The sequence below is a fragment of the Eumetopias jubatus genome, unplaced genomic scaffold (assembly GCF_037043125.1).
Source record: "Eumetopias jubatus isolate StellerSeaLion01/CBP00866 unplaced genomic scaffold, mEumJub1_p1.0 scaffold_12, whole genome shotgun sequence".
Lineage (NCBI taxonomy): Eukaryota > Metazoa > Chordata > Mammalia > Carnivora > Otariidae > Eumetopias > Eumetopias jubatus.
The window spans coordinates 4,558,013-4,573,640 of record NW_028274818.1 but is presented as its reverse complement, the minus strand read 5'-3'; the positions used below and the strand labels follow the sequence as shown (position 1 = coordinate 4,573,640).

The 15,628-nt window shown below is 61.5% G+C and overlaps 1 protein-coding gene across 1 annotated transcript; it reads left to right on the top strand.

Annotated features, from left to right (window-relative positions):
* Positions 1–11,150: 11,150 nt before the first annotated feature.
* Positions 11,151–14,869, top strand: VSIG8 (V-set and immunoglobulin domain containing 8). The gene is made up of 7 exons (XM_028090952.1): positions 11,151–11,154; positions 11,425–11,600; positions 12,036–12,237; positions 12,326–12,547; positions 13,159–13,284; positions 13,583–13,793; positions 14,593–14,869. The coding sequence occupies exons 1-7, from the start codon at positions 11,151–11,153 to the stop codon at positions 14,867–14,869; spliced, it is 1,218 nt and encodes a 405-aa protein (XP_027946753.1).
* The last annotated feature ends 759 nt before the right edge of the window (positions 14,870–15,628 follow it).

The window sequence follows — 15,628 nt, the reverse complement described above, 5'->3', positions numbered from 1 at the left end:
TGAGTCACCCATCTCAGGACCAGGAGGAATGGGTTTCATTGGACTGAGGGTCGAGAACAAAGGCCGTTCCAGGCCCATTGCTAACTTGTGAGGCCACGTGGAGAAAAACGGGTGACATTCACAGGCTTAAAGCATGGCTTGCATTTCGGCAGAACTGCTGCCCGAGAAACTGCAGGTCTGCGGGGCCTGGCAGAACCCACAGCCTAAAACTGAGACCATCCTGACCTGGCCTGGACACGGTAGGGGCGGGCAGCTATAGGTCAGAATAAAAGCCTGGCTTCAGAGACGGGGGATGGGGGACAGAGCCACCTCTGAGCAGGGGAAGACAGTTTGGGGGAGAATCTCCCAGTTCTGCCATCAGAGTTGCTTCCTCTGGGAATTCTTGGAATTGGCCCGTGACGTCAAGAGAGGTTTGGTTACTCCTCTTGGGATTCCTTAACAGCCCTCCACTGGCCGCCTCGGCTTCGGGACTGGCCTGAGTCATCCGCAGGAACCCAGTTCCTAGAACTGGGACATTCCTCAGTGGCCAGCAGGCAGCTGGCTTCGGAGGCAAGCAGGGGGCATCTGGGCTGCGTCTTTTATAAACCCTCCGCACGCCGCCCCCCCCCCCCCAACTGAGAACAGCAGGGGCGATAATGACAGAGAAGAGGTCTGAGGCATCAGTTCAGTGGGGGCTGGGGGTCGGGCTGCAGGAGCTTGGTGGCAGAGCCCGGCTTACAGACTGGGGGCGGGGCACTCTGGGGCAAAGCAGAGAGACAAATGGAATTCCTCGAGGATTTAGTGGGCCCAGAGCTCGGGAACAGCCAGACTCAGTCTTGTTGCTAGAGATTGGGCCTTTGGGTGGGCGGTGCTTTCTCCTAGGAAAGGCTTTGGTTTTCCCTCCTCTGCTCTGAGGCAGAAGTGAGCTCTGAACCCCTCAAGCCACTGAAGCAGCCCAGGGTTGTCTGGGAAGCTGCAAAGGGGAGAGCCATGCTGGGCGAATCAGGGAGTGCTGTTTGGTGCATTGTCTTTGTTGATGTAAAGATGTTAGAAGCTTGTGGAAAAAAAAAAAAAAGCATGCCCAAGCTACCGACTTAAGTTGTATGGGTACCCAAGGGACTCCCCAGCTGTCTGCCCCCTGCTCCTTGGGTCTTCTGGTCCTGGCAATGTCAGACCGGGCTGGTTGGTGTAGCCTGGCAAATCCAGAGGTTGGGCTCCACCTCGGAGCCCTGGGTCAGGTAGGCAGGCGGCTGCCTCCCGGGCACGTGACCCCGGCTCCTGGCTCCTCCCGTGTCCCTACCTGCCCCTGTGTGCCAGTTGCCTGCTCCCTGTGCTTGGAGCCCCGTCATGCTCCACTGTGGCTTGGAGGCGGTCTCAAACCTTTGTACCTGCCCAAGAAGCAGCTCCAGTTGAGTGTGACTCAGCAGCCTTCCCTGGTGGCCAAGCCAGGCTGTCCCTGACTCAGTGGGGTGCTGGGATGTCCTCAGCACCCCCGAGCACCTCAGCATCCCCATCTGTGACTCGGGTCACAGCCGGGCATTAACTGGTCTCAGTAAAAGCACTTTGATTAGGTTCAGATGAAAGAGGCTCAGAGAGCTCAAAGCCACACAGGGCTTTTGGGATGAGAAAGGGGACAGTAGAGAGGAGACGCGGGAGTCTCAGACAAGCAGTCTGGGTGTGGAGGCCATGGAGCTCCTCACTGCTCTCCTTTTTCATCCATGCTGACAGTTCCTTCTGCAGAGCGGGAGCCTGGAGACAGCTGTGCGGGAGGATGGTTCGCTCCAGACCAGGGTCTCCTCTGCATCCGAGGCTGCTGCCAAGGTGACCTGCCTCCCTCCCTCCCCCTCCCACACTCTGGGAGGTATCCCAGCAGAGCACCCAAGGTTACCTGGAAGAAGCTCATTTCCAACATCACAGAACTCCAGCGTCCCAGAAAAGGCTAAGTTGCTCTTCATCTGCTCGGCTTTAAGTGGTTAGGCCTTCCCTCTCTCTCAGCTTTCCCAGCTCAAGCTCTGCATCGCTCCTTGCGTTCTGCATGTCCTCTTGGGAGAGGTGTGGCCATCACCTCAGTGCCCACTGATGGCTTTGAGGCTGGGACAGGAAGAGGGTTGAGCTTTTGGGTGGCTTTCTCAGGAGATTCCTGGAAAGAGGAGTCAAGGGGGTGGGTGAGAGTGGAGAGCAAGAGAAAGTGCCCAGAGCTAATGGGATTTTCTGTATGGCCCCTGGGGAGAGACCATCCCCAGGCCTAGTGGGGTGAGCACCAAATCAGAGAATTTCAAGTCTGGAAGGGACCTGCAAAGACCCTCTGGTGCTTGAATCTCCTTTGTAACCTCTAATCAAATGACTGGGCAGTTTGAGCTTGCACACCCGGAGAGACAGGATGCTCATGACCTCATAAGGCAACCCAAGCTATCTCAGACCAGCCCTGATGGTCAGAACGTCTTCCTGTGCATCCCCCTGCCAGCTGGGACTGCACTAAACAGGTCCAGGCCCCTTTTACACACCACACCCCTTCAGGTACCTCGTACCCCTGTTCCTGTGTAGTCTGGCTCCGTGTGGGCACGTGTTTGAAATTCTGGAAACACAGGACTCTTCTGGGCATTTTGTGGGCTGGGGGCGGTTGTTGGAGGGAGGAATCGGGGGTGGGGGGAAACAGGGAATCTTTATCCCTTGGGCTGGGCATTAAGCCCTCCTGACAGCTAACACCTCCACTGTCCCGGCCAGCCCTGGCCCAGCTGTGCTGCCCCTGAGCCCCACCCCCTGCACCGCCTCCCCCCACCCCTCCCAGTGTCCGGGTAACGGGAAACAAACGAACACAAGGAGAGCAGAGCGAGGGTTGGCTGGGCGGGCTTAGTGGAGAAGACTGAAGCAGACACACCCCGGGCTTGTCTCTTGCCCCTGCTGGCCTCCACGCACCTTCCCTGGCCACTGCCAGGGGCCACCCCGGGCGCCAAGGAGGACCACCGTGCCCCTCTGCAGTATGTGTTGGGGGGAGAATCTACATGGCACAATCAAAACCAAATTTTATTTCTATAAATTCAAAGCAAAGTGCCCCTGGACGTGTGGAGTAACCCATCCCGAGGTCTCTCCACACACAGATATGCAGGCGTCTGGGACGACCAGTCTGGGTTGTCTGGTCCATCCTGAAGGCCTGGCTCCAATCCCACTGAATGCCCTGCTGGAGTGGGGAGCAGCTCCCCAGAGGTCGGGTCTCCAGGATCTTCCCCTCAGTGCGAAAGGCACCATCAGCCGACTCTCCCCGCTTCACCCTCTTCTCTGGCGTGTCTGGCACCTCCCTGGTTTATGTCCCGAGGACCGACACACTCCTCCAGCCACTCTCTGTGCTCCCGGGCGCATCATGAGTGGTCCTCCAGAGCTGTTTGAACGCCAGTCCCACCAGGTCAGGGGGCTGGCCGCCTATCGCCGTAGCTCACGAGCCTGTGCGCGAGGGGCACCCCTTCCCTCGCTGCTCTCCCCGCCAGGCTGGACGCTCCAGAAGGACAGAGCAAGTTATGCTAACGGCTGCCCCCCGCCCCGAGGGCCCAGCGCTTGTGGAATGGATGACGGTCTCGCAGGATATGGATGAACTCCGTGAGGTGAACACAGCTTGGATCTTCAGAGTCTCTCCATTCTTCGGGTTTGTTACCAGGAACCCACATACTCTTTCTAAGCCGTTCCCGTGACAGTAGCTCCGTTGGTCATGTTCAGCACCCCCAGCCCCTCTGCTGTGCTGGCCCGGGAGCCGGCAGGCCCTGCTCCGGGATGGGGACCCCTTTGTGCTGCTTGCTCTTGTCAGTCTGGGGCATCACTTGATGGGAGGGACTGGGGCACATCCCAGCCCCCTCCCAGGGGCCTCCCTTCTTCTGGGGGGGGGGGCAGCAGGAATCGAGGAGGCTTGGAAGGCCTGACAGGGGCTGGGGAGCCGCAGGGCTCAGAAGCTCTTGCCCACCAGCCCTGACCGGGCCTCAGCCCCTCAGCCCCAACCCAGTTCCTGAAACTGAGCCCACACGTGGACCTCGGCCTTCTGTCAGTCACCGACCAACCCTTCCTCGTCCGAACTCAGCAGTCTCCCGCCACACCCCCTGTGCCCCCCGTGCCCCGACTCTTCTCGTCCCCCCGTGGCCTCACCTGGCTGCCTGCCCACGACCGGCCCTTGCTGAGACCTGCTGGAAAGCATTCGCCGCAGGGGCCTTCTGCTTCTCTGCGACCTTGCACCTCGGACGCCTGTCTGCTCTCCTGACTTGGTGTACTGGTGTCCCTCCCATGGCCGTTCAGACGTCTGCTCCCAGACCCTCTCCTCTTGGGGCCACTCCTGGGGTCTGCTGCCTGGGTCTACACGGGGACCTGAGTGAGGGGCTAAGGAGCCTGCTGACTGTGTGAGCGTGTGTGTGTGGAGTTTACTAGGTGGCAGGTTGCAGACCCAGGGCCCCGGAGTGGGGACAGGAGCTTGAGCTTGAGCTTGAGCCTGGGGCCCCGGGGAGTGGGGCTGGAGCGCAGGGCCTGCAGGGCTGCGTGGAACTGTCATGCAGGGCTTTGGGGGAAGACGGGGCTGGCCAAGGCCTCTGCCCGTCCTTCCCCAAGGCATCGTGGGGCTGGGCTGCCCCTCGGCTCCGAAGCAGCCTCTGGGCTCCTCCGGGTCCCTGGGCTTGCCTCTTCCCTTCTTCTCAGTGCCTCCGTTCACTCCTTTCCACACCTCTGTCTTGAGATTCTGCTTCTGTCTTAGGATAGAAGCAAATACAACCCACACTGGGGGGCCTAAGAGAGGATTTCTTAGGGAAAAGCAAGAGGCCCTTTGGAAATGTGTGCACTGGATCACAGACGACAGCCTGGGCCCGCTCCCTCTTCTGTCTCTCAGAGCCTCTGATGAGCCATCGGGGTGTCACATGCGTTTCTCTGCCCCTTCCCTGAGCACCTGCTCTCCCGATCACCCTCTCTGACCCTGGGGCACAGACAGGCTGCAATCGTCCCCTCGAGCTGTCCAGACCTTTCTGAGACCTGCAGAGAAAGTGGGTGGGGACACGGGATGTTTGGAGGTGGGGACTGAGTGGGGGAAAGGGAGAAGGAGGAGTTGGGGTACAGGGCTCCCAGAGCGACACATGGGCTGGGGGCCGGGCCTATGCTGTGAAAACCAGGCTGATACCCCAGGGCCCTCCCTCTGCCACCTCCCCCTCCCCCCAAAACCCTGCAGGGCTCAGGGCACAAGGCTGGAAGGCTGGCAGCTTCATTTATGGGCCCCAAACCATAAGGAGGTGGCAATTAGCCCTCAGTGGGTCAAAGGAGAACAACAACGTGCTTTGCCTTTTGAGGCTCTGAGAGGCCCCAGTCTGGAGCCCTCAAAAGTGACTGTTCTAGGAGTACCTAGGCCCTCAGTCTCTCCCAACACGCGTCTCCTAGACTCCAAAACCAGGACCCTCCTCTGAGCCAGTAAGACGGCCTCTGGTGGGCCCTGTCTTCTGGTTCAATATGGCTCCCGAGCCCCACTCACTGCTGATAGTTCCTGCATCCCACCCCCCACACGTCACCCGGGGAGCTGGACTGGCGGCGGGCTTGGGTTGTGGGGCAGGACTCCTGCAGGTTACATTTGTTAGGGGATGAGGTTGCTTCAGGTGGGCTCGTGCATACTTGGAACTCTCTCCCCAAACTTGGGACCTCAATTCACACACTGATATATGTTGATATGACACTGGTGTTCTCCCAGAGCAAAGGGATAAATATTCTAGCCAATCTGGCAGTTAGCAGATGGGGACTGAAGTCTTTCTGTCTCACAAATAAAACCTCACTTTTGATCCCCACGAATCACCCTGCCCATGTAACTGCCACTCGTGTCTTAAACATAACCATAGCCCGTCCTAAGTCGAATCCCAAACTCAAATTTGAACAAATCCCAAACTTGGCTGGCAGGAGCCCCAGCCCAAGTCAGTTTCAGCCTGGCCTTCAGCTTCCCGAGCCAGGCTGTGAGTGAAAGTAAACCCCTGTTCATGCCTTATCCTATATCGGCCTCAGCTCCCGCTGTTAATTGAGCTGAATCTAGCCTTCGTTCCCATCCAGGCCTCAAGCGGAACCTCGAGCTCCTTGGTAATTCCAACTAACCGATCAAATCTTCACCCCAACTCTGGCATGAACTATCCAGGACCTGATCCACCAACCGTACACCCGAGGGTGTTCAATCCCCTTCCCGGCCCACCGTTCTCCCCGTCTATCCCTGACCTTCGGCACTTTCCCCCTGTGGGTGGGTCTACGAACCTACAGGGCCACCCAGCCCTTTCCTTGGGCCACTCTGAATTGAGAGTCAAGATGCCTGGCTGTCCCCCACTCTGTCAGGCCCACAGCAACACCTGGGCTGCATCCCCTTTCTGTAAAGTGGGGAATAATAATGATCCCTGCTCTCCCAAGTGTGCAAGGCAATCCCATAAACTTCAAAATAAACAAGGAAATAAGGATATGCATTGGTACATTGGCGGGTCCCAGAGCACCCTGTCATTGCTGAGAGTGCAGGTGGAGAGGTTTGGAGCGCAAAGACGCGTGGAAGTCTTGTGCTTCCTTGTTTTGGGCTGCCCCTGAGCCCGGAACTCTCCCCAAGACTCTTCCCCCAACCCCTGCCCTCCCTGTGCCCCCTGCCAGGGAAGGGGAGGACCCTGGATTCCTCTGAGGGAGCTGAGCTGCTGCAGCAGGTCACTCAGGACCTGACCCCCACCATTGTGTGCGGGGCAGCCCTGGGACCCCTCCGGAGCACTAGCCAGGGCCGGTGCTCTGCCTTCTCCCTTTGGCTGCCAGGACCTCCCCACCCAGCTCCAACCTGCCCAGAACCGTGCTGGCCTTGTCACCCCAGCGAGCTGCTGAGGTCACGAGGGTCCTGGTCTGCCTTCCTGGGCAGAGAAGCAAGGACAGACACAAAATGATCCCTAAAATAAGTATACACAGCAGAGACACAACTCACGTCAGGTGAGCAGGTGCACATGGGCTCGCCCCCTTCCCTGGCCCTCCTGGCGCTCCCCCGCCCCACGCACGCCCCTCACCCCCTCCACACACCCGGCTCCTCTCCTCCCAAGCCCCGCTGGAATGGGGTTGGTTCTGCGGGGAGTTGGGGGTTCGATCCCCCTGGCAGCTCCGCTCCCAGGGATCTCCTGCCCTCAGGGCTGACCTCACTTCAGGTATGGGTGGGGGACACAGCTCCAGAGGGGCAGCCAGGGGAAGATGCCCATTCCCAGACGCCCCCCCTCCCCTTGCATCTCAGGAGGCTTGACTACCTTTGAAGGGCCAGGGGCCTCAGGGGGAAGGTGGGCTGGACATTCCCGGGTCCCTTTCACCTGCCTGGGCCTTCCCTCCAGCCTGTGTTCCTTTCCTTGCAGCCCCTTTCCACAGACCTCAACTTGGGGGGTAGTTCCTGAGGGTCTGTTGGGTGGGTCTGGATGCTGGAGGGGGTGGGGGCTGAGACCCTGGAGCGTGCAGAGGAGGCGGGGTCAGACCCCTGGGCTCAGTATTAATCCTTCAGGGCCTGGCCACCCTACCTCCCCAAGCCCGACTCTCCTTCCGCTTCCCCGTTTCCCCCAGGGAAGGAGGCAACAAATGAGTGGTGATGAGAGGAGCCCTGTGGACGCTGTGAAGTGGGGCGACTGCTGTTACCCGAGGATGGGGCCAGGAGGAAGTGGAAGTTTAACAGGTGCCTAATTACAAGTCCCGCTGGCTGCCCTGCGCCACTCTCGGGACCGGGAAGAGCTTGGGTGAGGGCCGGGTAATGCCTGGGTAGGCCACTCTGTCACCCTGATAATTAGGGTTCCTGGGGCTCCTCCCCAAGGCGGGGACCAGGCCTCCTATAGAAATAACTCCGGTTGCGGCTGGGCACTCATTCCCTCTTCCTGCCACCCCGGGCAGCGTCTGGGCCCTCAGTCCCCCCCCCTCCACCTGTCCCCACACGCCCACCACCACTGGCCCCCAGGATACCCAGCCCAGGCGGAGGAGACGCCAAGCCTAGAGACATGGGAGTTCGAGGAGCATTCCACCTTCTACTTGTGTGCCTGAGCCCAGGTATGGGGCCGGGCATCCGGCAGGGACGCCCACACGATGCCGGCCGGGCAGGGAAGGGGCAGCAAGGGGCCTGCAGACGAACCTCGGAGGTGGTCGGAGGAGCCCGCTGCCACCCCACTTTGGATATCGCCAAGGGGCCTCTCCCCAGGAGAGCCTGTGCCTGAAGGTTTGGGGCACGTGTCTACGGGGCAGGAGTCCCTGATGGATCTTTGCTGTGTCTGTGAGCCGTGTGGGCTCAAACATGCATGCACCAGCTGTGCTTGGGAGTCCAGGCCTGCCTGAGAACTGGGGGGAGGGGTCTGGGGGTGGGCCAGGGGTGTCAGGTGAACAGCAAAGCTGGAGGCGCTGAGGAGGAGCCAGGAAAGACCCCTTCTCCTCAGTGTGTACTATTCCTGGAGGAGGGACCCACTCTGGCCCCCAGGCTCAAGCCAAGGGCAGGGAGGTGCTTGCCACGAGAAGGCAGAGCCTCGGTGTAATCTGCGTGGGTGAAGCAGGGACATCTGCTCCGGGCCCCTGAGCTCTGAGAGTTCCTGGGTAGCACCACACCGCCAGGATGAGGCCGGAGGGCGGGGGGACGGTGCCTCCCAGGCCCCCTCGCCCCACTGGGGCACACCCTGAGAGCAGGGCTCAGGAGCAGATGCCGTGGCTGCCTGCCAGGCTGGGGCAAGTCCTGGCAAGGGCCATTCTGTGTGGGCCTCGCTGGAAAAGGCTCTGAGACCCTCGTGGGGTCTGGATTCGGCATGAGGGGGTTTGTGGGAGGAACTTGGGGAGGGGGGAGCATTTTCAGCCTTTGTTTATGCATGTGCGCGCGCGCTTGTGTGCGTGCGTGTGAGAGAGAGAGAGAGAGAGAGAGAGAGAGAGAGATACTGCCTTACCGGCAGGGTGCGTGCAAAGCCCCTGGCTGGTGAGAACAGCTCCAGCTGTGCTCCGGGGACCTGGGACATGTCCGTGTGTGTGGTGTGTGGTGTGTGGTGTGGGGGTGTGGAGTGGGTGTGGGAGGGCAGACCCGGTGCTCCCTGTATCCAGGCTCCAATGCCCTCTCATAAGGGCTGCCTTCCTCTCCTCCCTCACCTCCAGGGGGAGGGTTAGGCGCTGGGGAAGCAGCTTGACAATTCACGAAGGATTTACAAGCTGAGAGTAGACACCCCCAGAGGGAGTGCACCCATGGGGCTCTCATGGGGGGCCATGCATCGTCCCTGGCCCTGTCCTCCCTCCCTCTCTCCAGGGCGTCCTGACCTGCTCGCTCTCCCACCCTGGCTTTCTTCCCTCTCTCCAGCCTCTCTCTTCTCTCCCATTCCCCGGAATACTTCCTTAGTGCCACAGCAAGAGGGACCAAGGTGAGACAGCAGGAACAACGTCCTCAGGGGAGCCTGAAGGGGTGTGGAAAGGCTGGAGCCCTGTGGGGAGCTTGAGAGGCTAGGTGAGGCGCCCTGGCCTGGGACCATGGAGGACACAGCCTCGTGCAGGGTGGTTCAGCCTGTCCCTCTTTCCCAGTCCCCCTTCCCTGCATCCTTGCCCTCCTGCCCACTAGCCCCCTGGGTATGGGGACAGGCCTCAGGGTTGTGGGTTGCTCCCAGCAGCCCTTCCTCGCAGGGAGCCTCTGCTCTCCGCTGGGTTCTGGCTCCTCCCTGGTGTGCCTCCAGCTGCCCCAGGATCTGGCAGTCAGCATCAAGATCCTTATCGCAGGAGAGCTGGCGTTCTCTTGGCCTGGGCCTGGAGGAGGCGTCCCGGGATCCCGTTAGTGCCCCAGTGGCCAGCCTGCCTGCTCTGGGTCCCCCTGCAGCCCAGGGGGTTAGGGCTGCTCCCTGTCAGGGGTCCGAGGGGCAAGTTCAGTGATCTCTGAGGGGTTGGGGGTGTTGAAAGGGCCCCTCTGGCTCTTTAGAACCAAACTAAGCTTCTGCAGGTGTGTTGAGTCTTGAACGAATGCAGTCGGGGGACTCTAGGAGTGTGCAGTGGGCGCGTCTTCTGGATTAATATGTACCGGTGTTTGCGTGCAGATGCGGGTCTGTCTGGATCTGACAGTGTCTGGGTGGGCAGGACGGTGGGACTGCATAGGCCTACCCTACGTCTGCATTTTGAAGGTCTGCAAAAGTGTGTCAATGTGTGACCACACGTCACTGCATGTGTTACACTCTCTCTAACAAGAACGGGGGCCCCAGAGAGATCGAGAGACGGGCAGAGCTGAATGAGTGGCTGAGACCCGGGCTGGGACTCCAAAGGATTTGCTGGCTGTCATGAATGCAGGAGGAGATGAGCCAGGCTGGGCCAGGGCCCAGGGCTGCAGGAGTCTGGGAGGTGGAGCCTGCCTGCCCTGCTTGCTAAGGTTGGGGCCCCAGCACACCACCAATGCCCACCCTCCCCCCCGCCCCGCTTTGTCTTCCTGCCTTCCTCTCTGGGTCCAACCGGTTGGGGCTAGTGCTTGCCTGGGGCTTCAGGGTAGGGAGGGCAAGGAGCTCAGTCCTGAGCTTCTGGATCCTGGCTCCTCACCATGGCTGACTCAGTAGAGCGAGGGCTCTTAGGAGCGGGAGGGGCCCCAAGTGGAGCGAGCATGAGAGGGCGGCTACCCCTGAGCCACACAATCCAACGGGGAAGGACGCAAGGCCACAATGCCATGGCATCACGCAAGGCTCAGACTGTGCTACAGATGCATGCGGCCATATTCCCGGGCACACAGAATTGCTCACCATCAGACAAACACAGCCAGGCTCCCGCTCACAGCTGCCCCCTGCCACACACAGGCACAGATGGTCACCCAGAGCACTTACACAGCCGGGCACACGCGGTCACACCCATGCACTGTCATACACAGATGCACACAAGTACGTCCAGCCTTCTGCTCCTTGGGCTGGAAAGGGACCCTGGAGGCCGTGGTGTCCGTCCTATCCCCAGACAGGTGTGCCTCATTGGCCCAGACAGAGGCGCCTTTTAACGAGCCAGGCTTCTCCATCAGAGCATTTAACAACTCTGGCGGCTTCATGTGCTTACACACACACACACACACACACACACACACACGCACGTCATGTAAGTATATAAGATCGCCTACCTGGTTCTAGGCATGAGTATCCCTACGATACGCCGACGCAGCCACAAGTCCTCATAAGCACCCTACATGCACATGTGTACGCACACATTCCTGCGCAAACATGCGTACACACAAGCAAGCATACGTAACAGCCATATACATACAAACAGTATTCCGATGCAATCCCACACAGTTACAGAATATGGACCCGTGTACACGCGTAAGCACAGACATCACAGACCGACCCCTGCATTCTCTCACACGTGCACACGCGCGCTGAAGGCAGCCACTGCTTCCTAGGGAACTCCACTGAGAATGGTGGAGAGAGGGGCTGAAGCTGACCCCCCCACCCCCTGGTCTTCTCCCCCACCCCATCTGCCCTGCCCCTCCCCTAGCGCTGCTGTCTGCTGTGCGGATCAACGGGGATGGCCAGGAGGTCCTGTACCTGGCAGAAGGTGACAATGTGAGACTGGGCTGCCCCTACATCCTGGACCCCGAGGACTATGGTCCCAATGGGCTGGACATCGAGTGGATGCAGCTCAATTCAGACCCCTCACATCGGGAGAATGTGGTGAGTGTCGGGCTTAGGGTTCCCCTTACCATACGCTTCATGGTGTCTACCTGTAGGGCAGCCAACACCCTGAGGGGAAAACGAGGGCAGATAAGCAAATGAAGACCCTGAACTTACCCATGGACTCTCTGGGGATGGGGGCAACAGGGACGAGGGCTCTGCAATCACAGATCACAGTCCGCCTTCTCCCACCTGCTCCAGAGGGCACGGGAGGCCTCAGGGCAGTCCCAGCCTGAGCTTACACTTTCCAGAGCGCCTGGTCTCATCAGCTCTCACCCGCTCACTACCAGGTTAATGGGTCTGGTGTCATCATCACCATCACCACCAACAACAGAGTCTCCGAGAAGTTCAGTGAGGTTCCCGAGGCAGCCGCGCCATGGGGGGCTCCTTGGCTCTGCCTGTGTCACCATCTCCGTGTTCTCCTGTTCTTCACAGTTCCTTAGTTACCAAGACAAGAGGATCAACCATGGCAACCTCCCCCATCTGCAGCAGAGGGTCCGCTTTGCCGCCTCGGACCCCAGCCAGTACGATGCCTCCATCAACCTCATGAACCTGCAGGTATCGGACACAGCCACTTACGAGTGTAGGGTGAAGAAGACCACCATGGCCAGCCGGAAGGTCATCGTCACTGTCCAAGGTACAGCTGGACGCCTCCGGGCACCCTTTCCCCAGACTTCGGAGCCTCTTGGCTGGGCCCTGGCTCACACCTGCCCCATTCTCTGCAGCACGGCCCGCGGTGCCCATGTGCTGGTCTGAGGGCCACATGACCCACGGCAACGACGTGGTGCTGAAGTGCTTTGCCAACGGGGGCACCCCGCCGCTCTCCTACAAGTGGGCCAAGATCAGTGGGCACACCCGCCCCTACCGCGCCGGCTCCTACCACTCACAGCACAGCTTCCACTCCGAGCTCTCTTACCAGGAGTCCTTCCACAGCTCCATGAACCAAGGTGGGACTGGGCGAGCAGCGGGCCCTGGGGTGCAGAGAGCAGGGCCTGGGACAGATAAGAGCCAGGCTCAGGTCCTGGCTGCATCACCGGCTGGCTGCAAGGCTCAGGCAAGCGGCTGCACGTCGCTTTGCCTTGACTTCATCTCACATGGAGAAGGAATAATGACGTCTGCCTTCCAGGGTCATGTGAGGAGGAAGGGGGCGGGGGGAGACAGGGAGAAGCTGCACAGGACTCACAACCAGACAACATCAGGGCTAGAGGGGCCTTTAGAATTCCTCTGGTCTAACCTTGTCCTCACTGTACAAAGAAGGACACCAACGCCCAGAAAGGGGACACATTTCCCTGAGGTCACAGGGTGAATGAATGGTTTCTCTGTCCTGTTGCTGGGAGAGGGGCCTGCCTTGCCTCTCTGTCTGAGTGCTGGGAAAGCAACTCACCTGGAGAGTGGGGTGGGCCAGTGTGTGTGTGTGTGTGTGTGTGTGTGTGTGTGTGTGTGTGTGTGCGCATACACCTTCCCTCCTTTGGGCCCCACCGGCAGTGGCCTGGGCTGGGGTGGTGCTCTCAGACACCAGGCCCCTGGGCTTCGCTCCAGCCCCCTGGCGCTCCTTCAGTTTCAGGTCTGAACAACGGTGACCTGCTGCTGAAGGACATTTCCCGAGAGGATGATGGGCTCTATCAGTGCACAGTGGCCAACCACGTGGGCTACAGTGTGTGTGTGGTGGAGGTGAAGGTCTCAGGTGGGTGCAGTGACGGTGGCCCTGGCGGCCCTGGGACCGGGAGGGCGGGGCTGGAGGAACCCGGGCTGTGTTTGGAGACACCACCCCCCCCAAGTGTGTAAGGCTCTGCTGGGGGTGGCCGGGAACCCCTGGGAGAAATATGCATTTTGAGGGGTAACTGGCATCTCCCCCAACTTCCTCACTGGGCCTCCCAGGGCCCTGAGATCCCCAAGGGGTCCTTGCTCTCTTTCCCACAGAGGACCTGCCCTGGCCCCTCCTGGTGAGCCAGGCACCTGACTGCCTTCACTTCTCTCCACAGACTCCCGGCGCATAGGCATGATCATAGGCGCAGTGCTGGGCTCTCTGCTCATGCTGGGCTGTCTGCTGGTGGGCATCTGGGGGCTCATCTGCTGCTGCTGCGGGGGCCCCGGGGCCGGCGGCACCCGCGGTGCCTTCGGCTACAGCAACGGCGGCGGGGTCGGCGGAGGGGCCTGCGGAGGGGCCTGCGGCGACTTGGCTAGTGAGATCAGGTAAAACCTGATGCATGCTGCATGCTGCCGAGCGGCAGGGGACCGGCGCCCTGCCCCTCCTCACCCCTGCCTGCCACCGGGCCGGCCGGGATCCCCACCCCCACCCTGCCTGCCATCGCCAGGAGTGCTGGGACCGCAGCATGTCGACCTGCCACTCGTCGTGGCTCCTCTGTCCCCCTCCCACGCCAGTCTTCGCCTCTACTCCCCTGCCCTCCGTTTCCCTCCTGTCTGTGCCGCTCCCTGTCCGTCTTGTCTAGACTGTAAGCTCCTGGAGGGCAGGGTCTGTAGTTTTGCGTGTTCCCCCTATTTCGCGCCGGTGACAATTCTGGACATGCTTATTTAAGAAGAGTCAATAGTAAGAGTAGTGCCAATAACTTATATTAGAAGCCAACTAGAATAAAACTAGAACAAGACTAGTCGTGCTAATGGCTGCAGTGCCCTGGGGATGGAGGAAGCGATGCAGCAGGACGTTGAGGGGCAGAGGCGCGGAGAAGAGGAGGCGAGAGGGCCGGGCTGGTGTTGGCTTAGGAGAGGAGGACAGGTAAGGCAGCTCCTCCGGTGCCCGCGGCCCCGCCCCCCCGCCAAGGCGGGCGGCCGTGCGCACGTCGGACGGGCACGGAGGGCGCCTCCCTCAGGTCCGCGGCGGGGTCGCCGGCCAGGAGGGGGCGGAGGGAGAGGCGAGGCGCAGGCGGAGGGAGGCGCGGGTTCGAGAGGCTGCCGGCGCCCCCGGCCCCCGCCAGGCCGTGCCCACGCCGCGCCCAGAGGAGCCCGCTCACCCGCCCGCCTGTTGTTTCCACAGAGAGGACACCGAGGCGCCCGGGTGCAAGGCCAGCGGGCGCGGCCGCAGCGTCACCCACCTGCTGGGGTACCCGACGCAGACCGTCAGCCGCTCCCTGCGCCGCAAGTACGCGCCCCCGCCCTGCGGCGGCCCCGAGGACTTGGCCCTGGCGCCCTGCGCCGCCGCCGCCGCCGCCTGCGAAGCGGGCCCCTCCCCGGTCTACGTCAAGGTCAAGAGCGCCGAACCCGCCGACTGCGCCGAGGGGCCGCGGCAGCGCACCGACGGCCTCCTGGTGTGAGCGCGCCAAGGGGTCGCCCGCCCGCCGGGGACGCGCTCGGACCCGCGCCCGCCGCGCCCGCCCCGGGCCTCCCGGGCAGCGGAGCCCACGGCGCCTCCCCGGGGTCCGCGCGGGAGGCGGCGCCAGTGCCTCGGCGGGAGGGGCGCGGGGGCCGGGAGCGGGAGGAGGGGGGGAGCGCCGAGCGCGGTCGAGGCCGGAGGCCCGGCGTCCCCAAGCCCAGGCGGAGGGCCCCGGGGCCGGGGAGTGGGCGCGGGTCCGGACTGGCTGGTGGCGCGAGAGATCTGAGCTCCCAGGCGACAGCGTTAGCACAATAAAGCACCTGTAAGATCTCAGACTGCTGGCTGTGGTTCCGCCGAGGGGCGGCGCGGGGCCGGGGATGCGGGCCTCCCCGCCGGCCGCTGCCTTTCCGCCGGTTCCTCCCTCCCACCTGCGGCGGGCGGCGGGCGGCGGGCGGCGGGCGGGCTGGAAGGGGATGGGCCGGGGTAGCTGGGGCAACTGCACCGTACATCCCGCTTTCCCCTCCCGTTCCGGAAGGCAGAGGAGGGGAACCGCGGGACTGACCGGAATGACCTCCCCGAAGGTTCCCAGCCATCCTCGGCACTCTTCTTCCTCCCACATCTACTTCCTCATCTCTCCCGGGTGTATGCCTGCCTTCTCAACTGCCAGGAAGGGTTTCAGAGCCACACTCTGCAGTAGAAGACCTTAGAGGGCATCTAATGTAACCTCCCCCAGCTGCCCCCCCCTTTAATGGAAAGAGGA

What these genes read in the sequence shown, in the direction of transcription:
- VSIG8 (XM_028090952.1), top strand. An exon ending in CCTCACATCGGGAGAATGTG is followed by an intron (nt 11,601 to 12,035) that starts GTGAGTGTCGGG and finishes TGTTCTTCACAG; the next exon opens with TTCCTTAGTTACCAAGACAA. An exon ending in GACTTGGCTAGTGAGATCAG is followed by an intron (nt 13,794 to 14,592) that starts GTAAAACCTGAT and finishes TTGTTTCCACAG; the next exon opens with AGAGGACACCGAGGCGCCCG.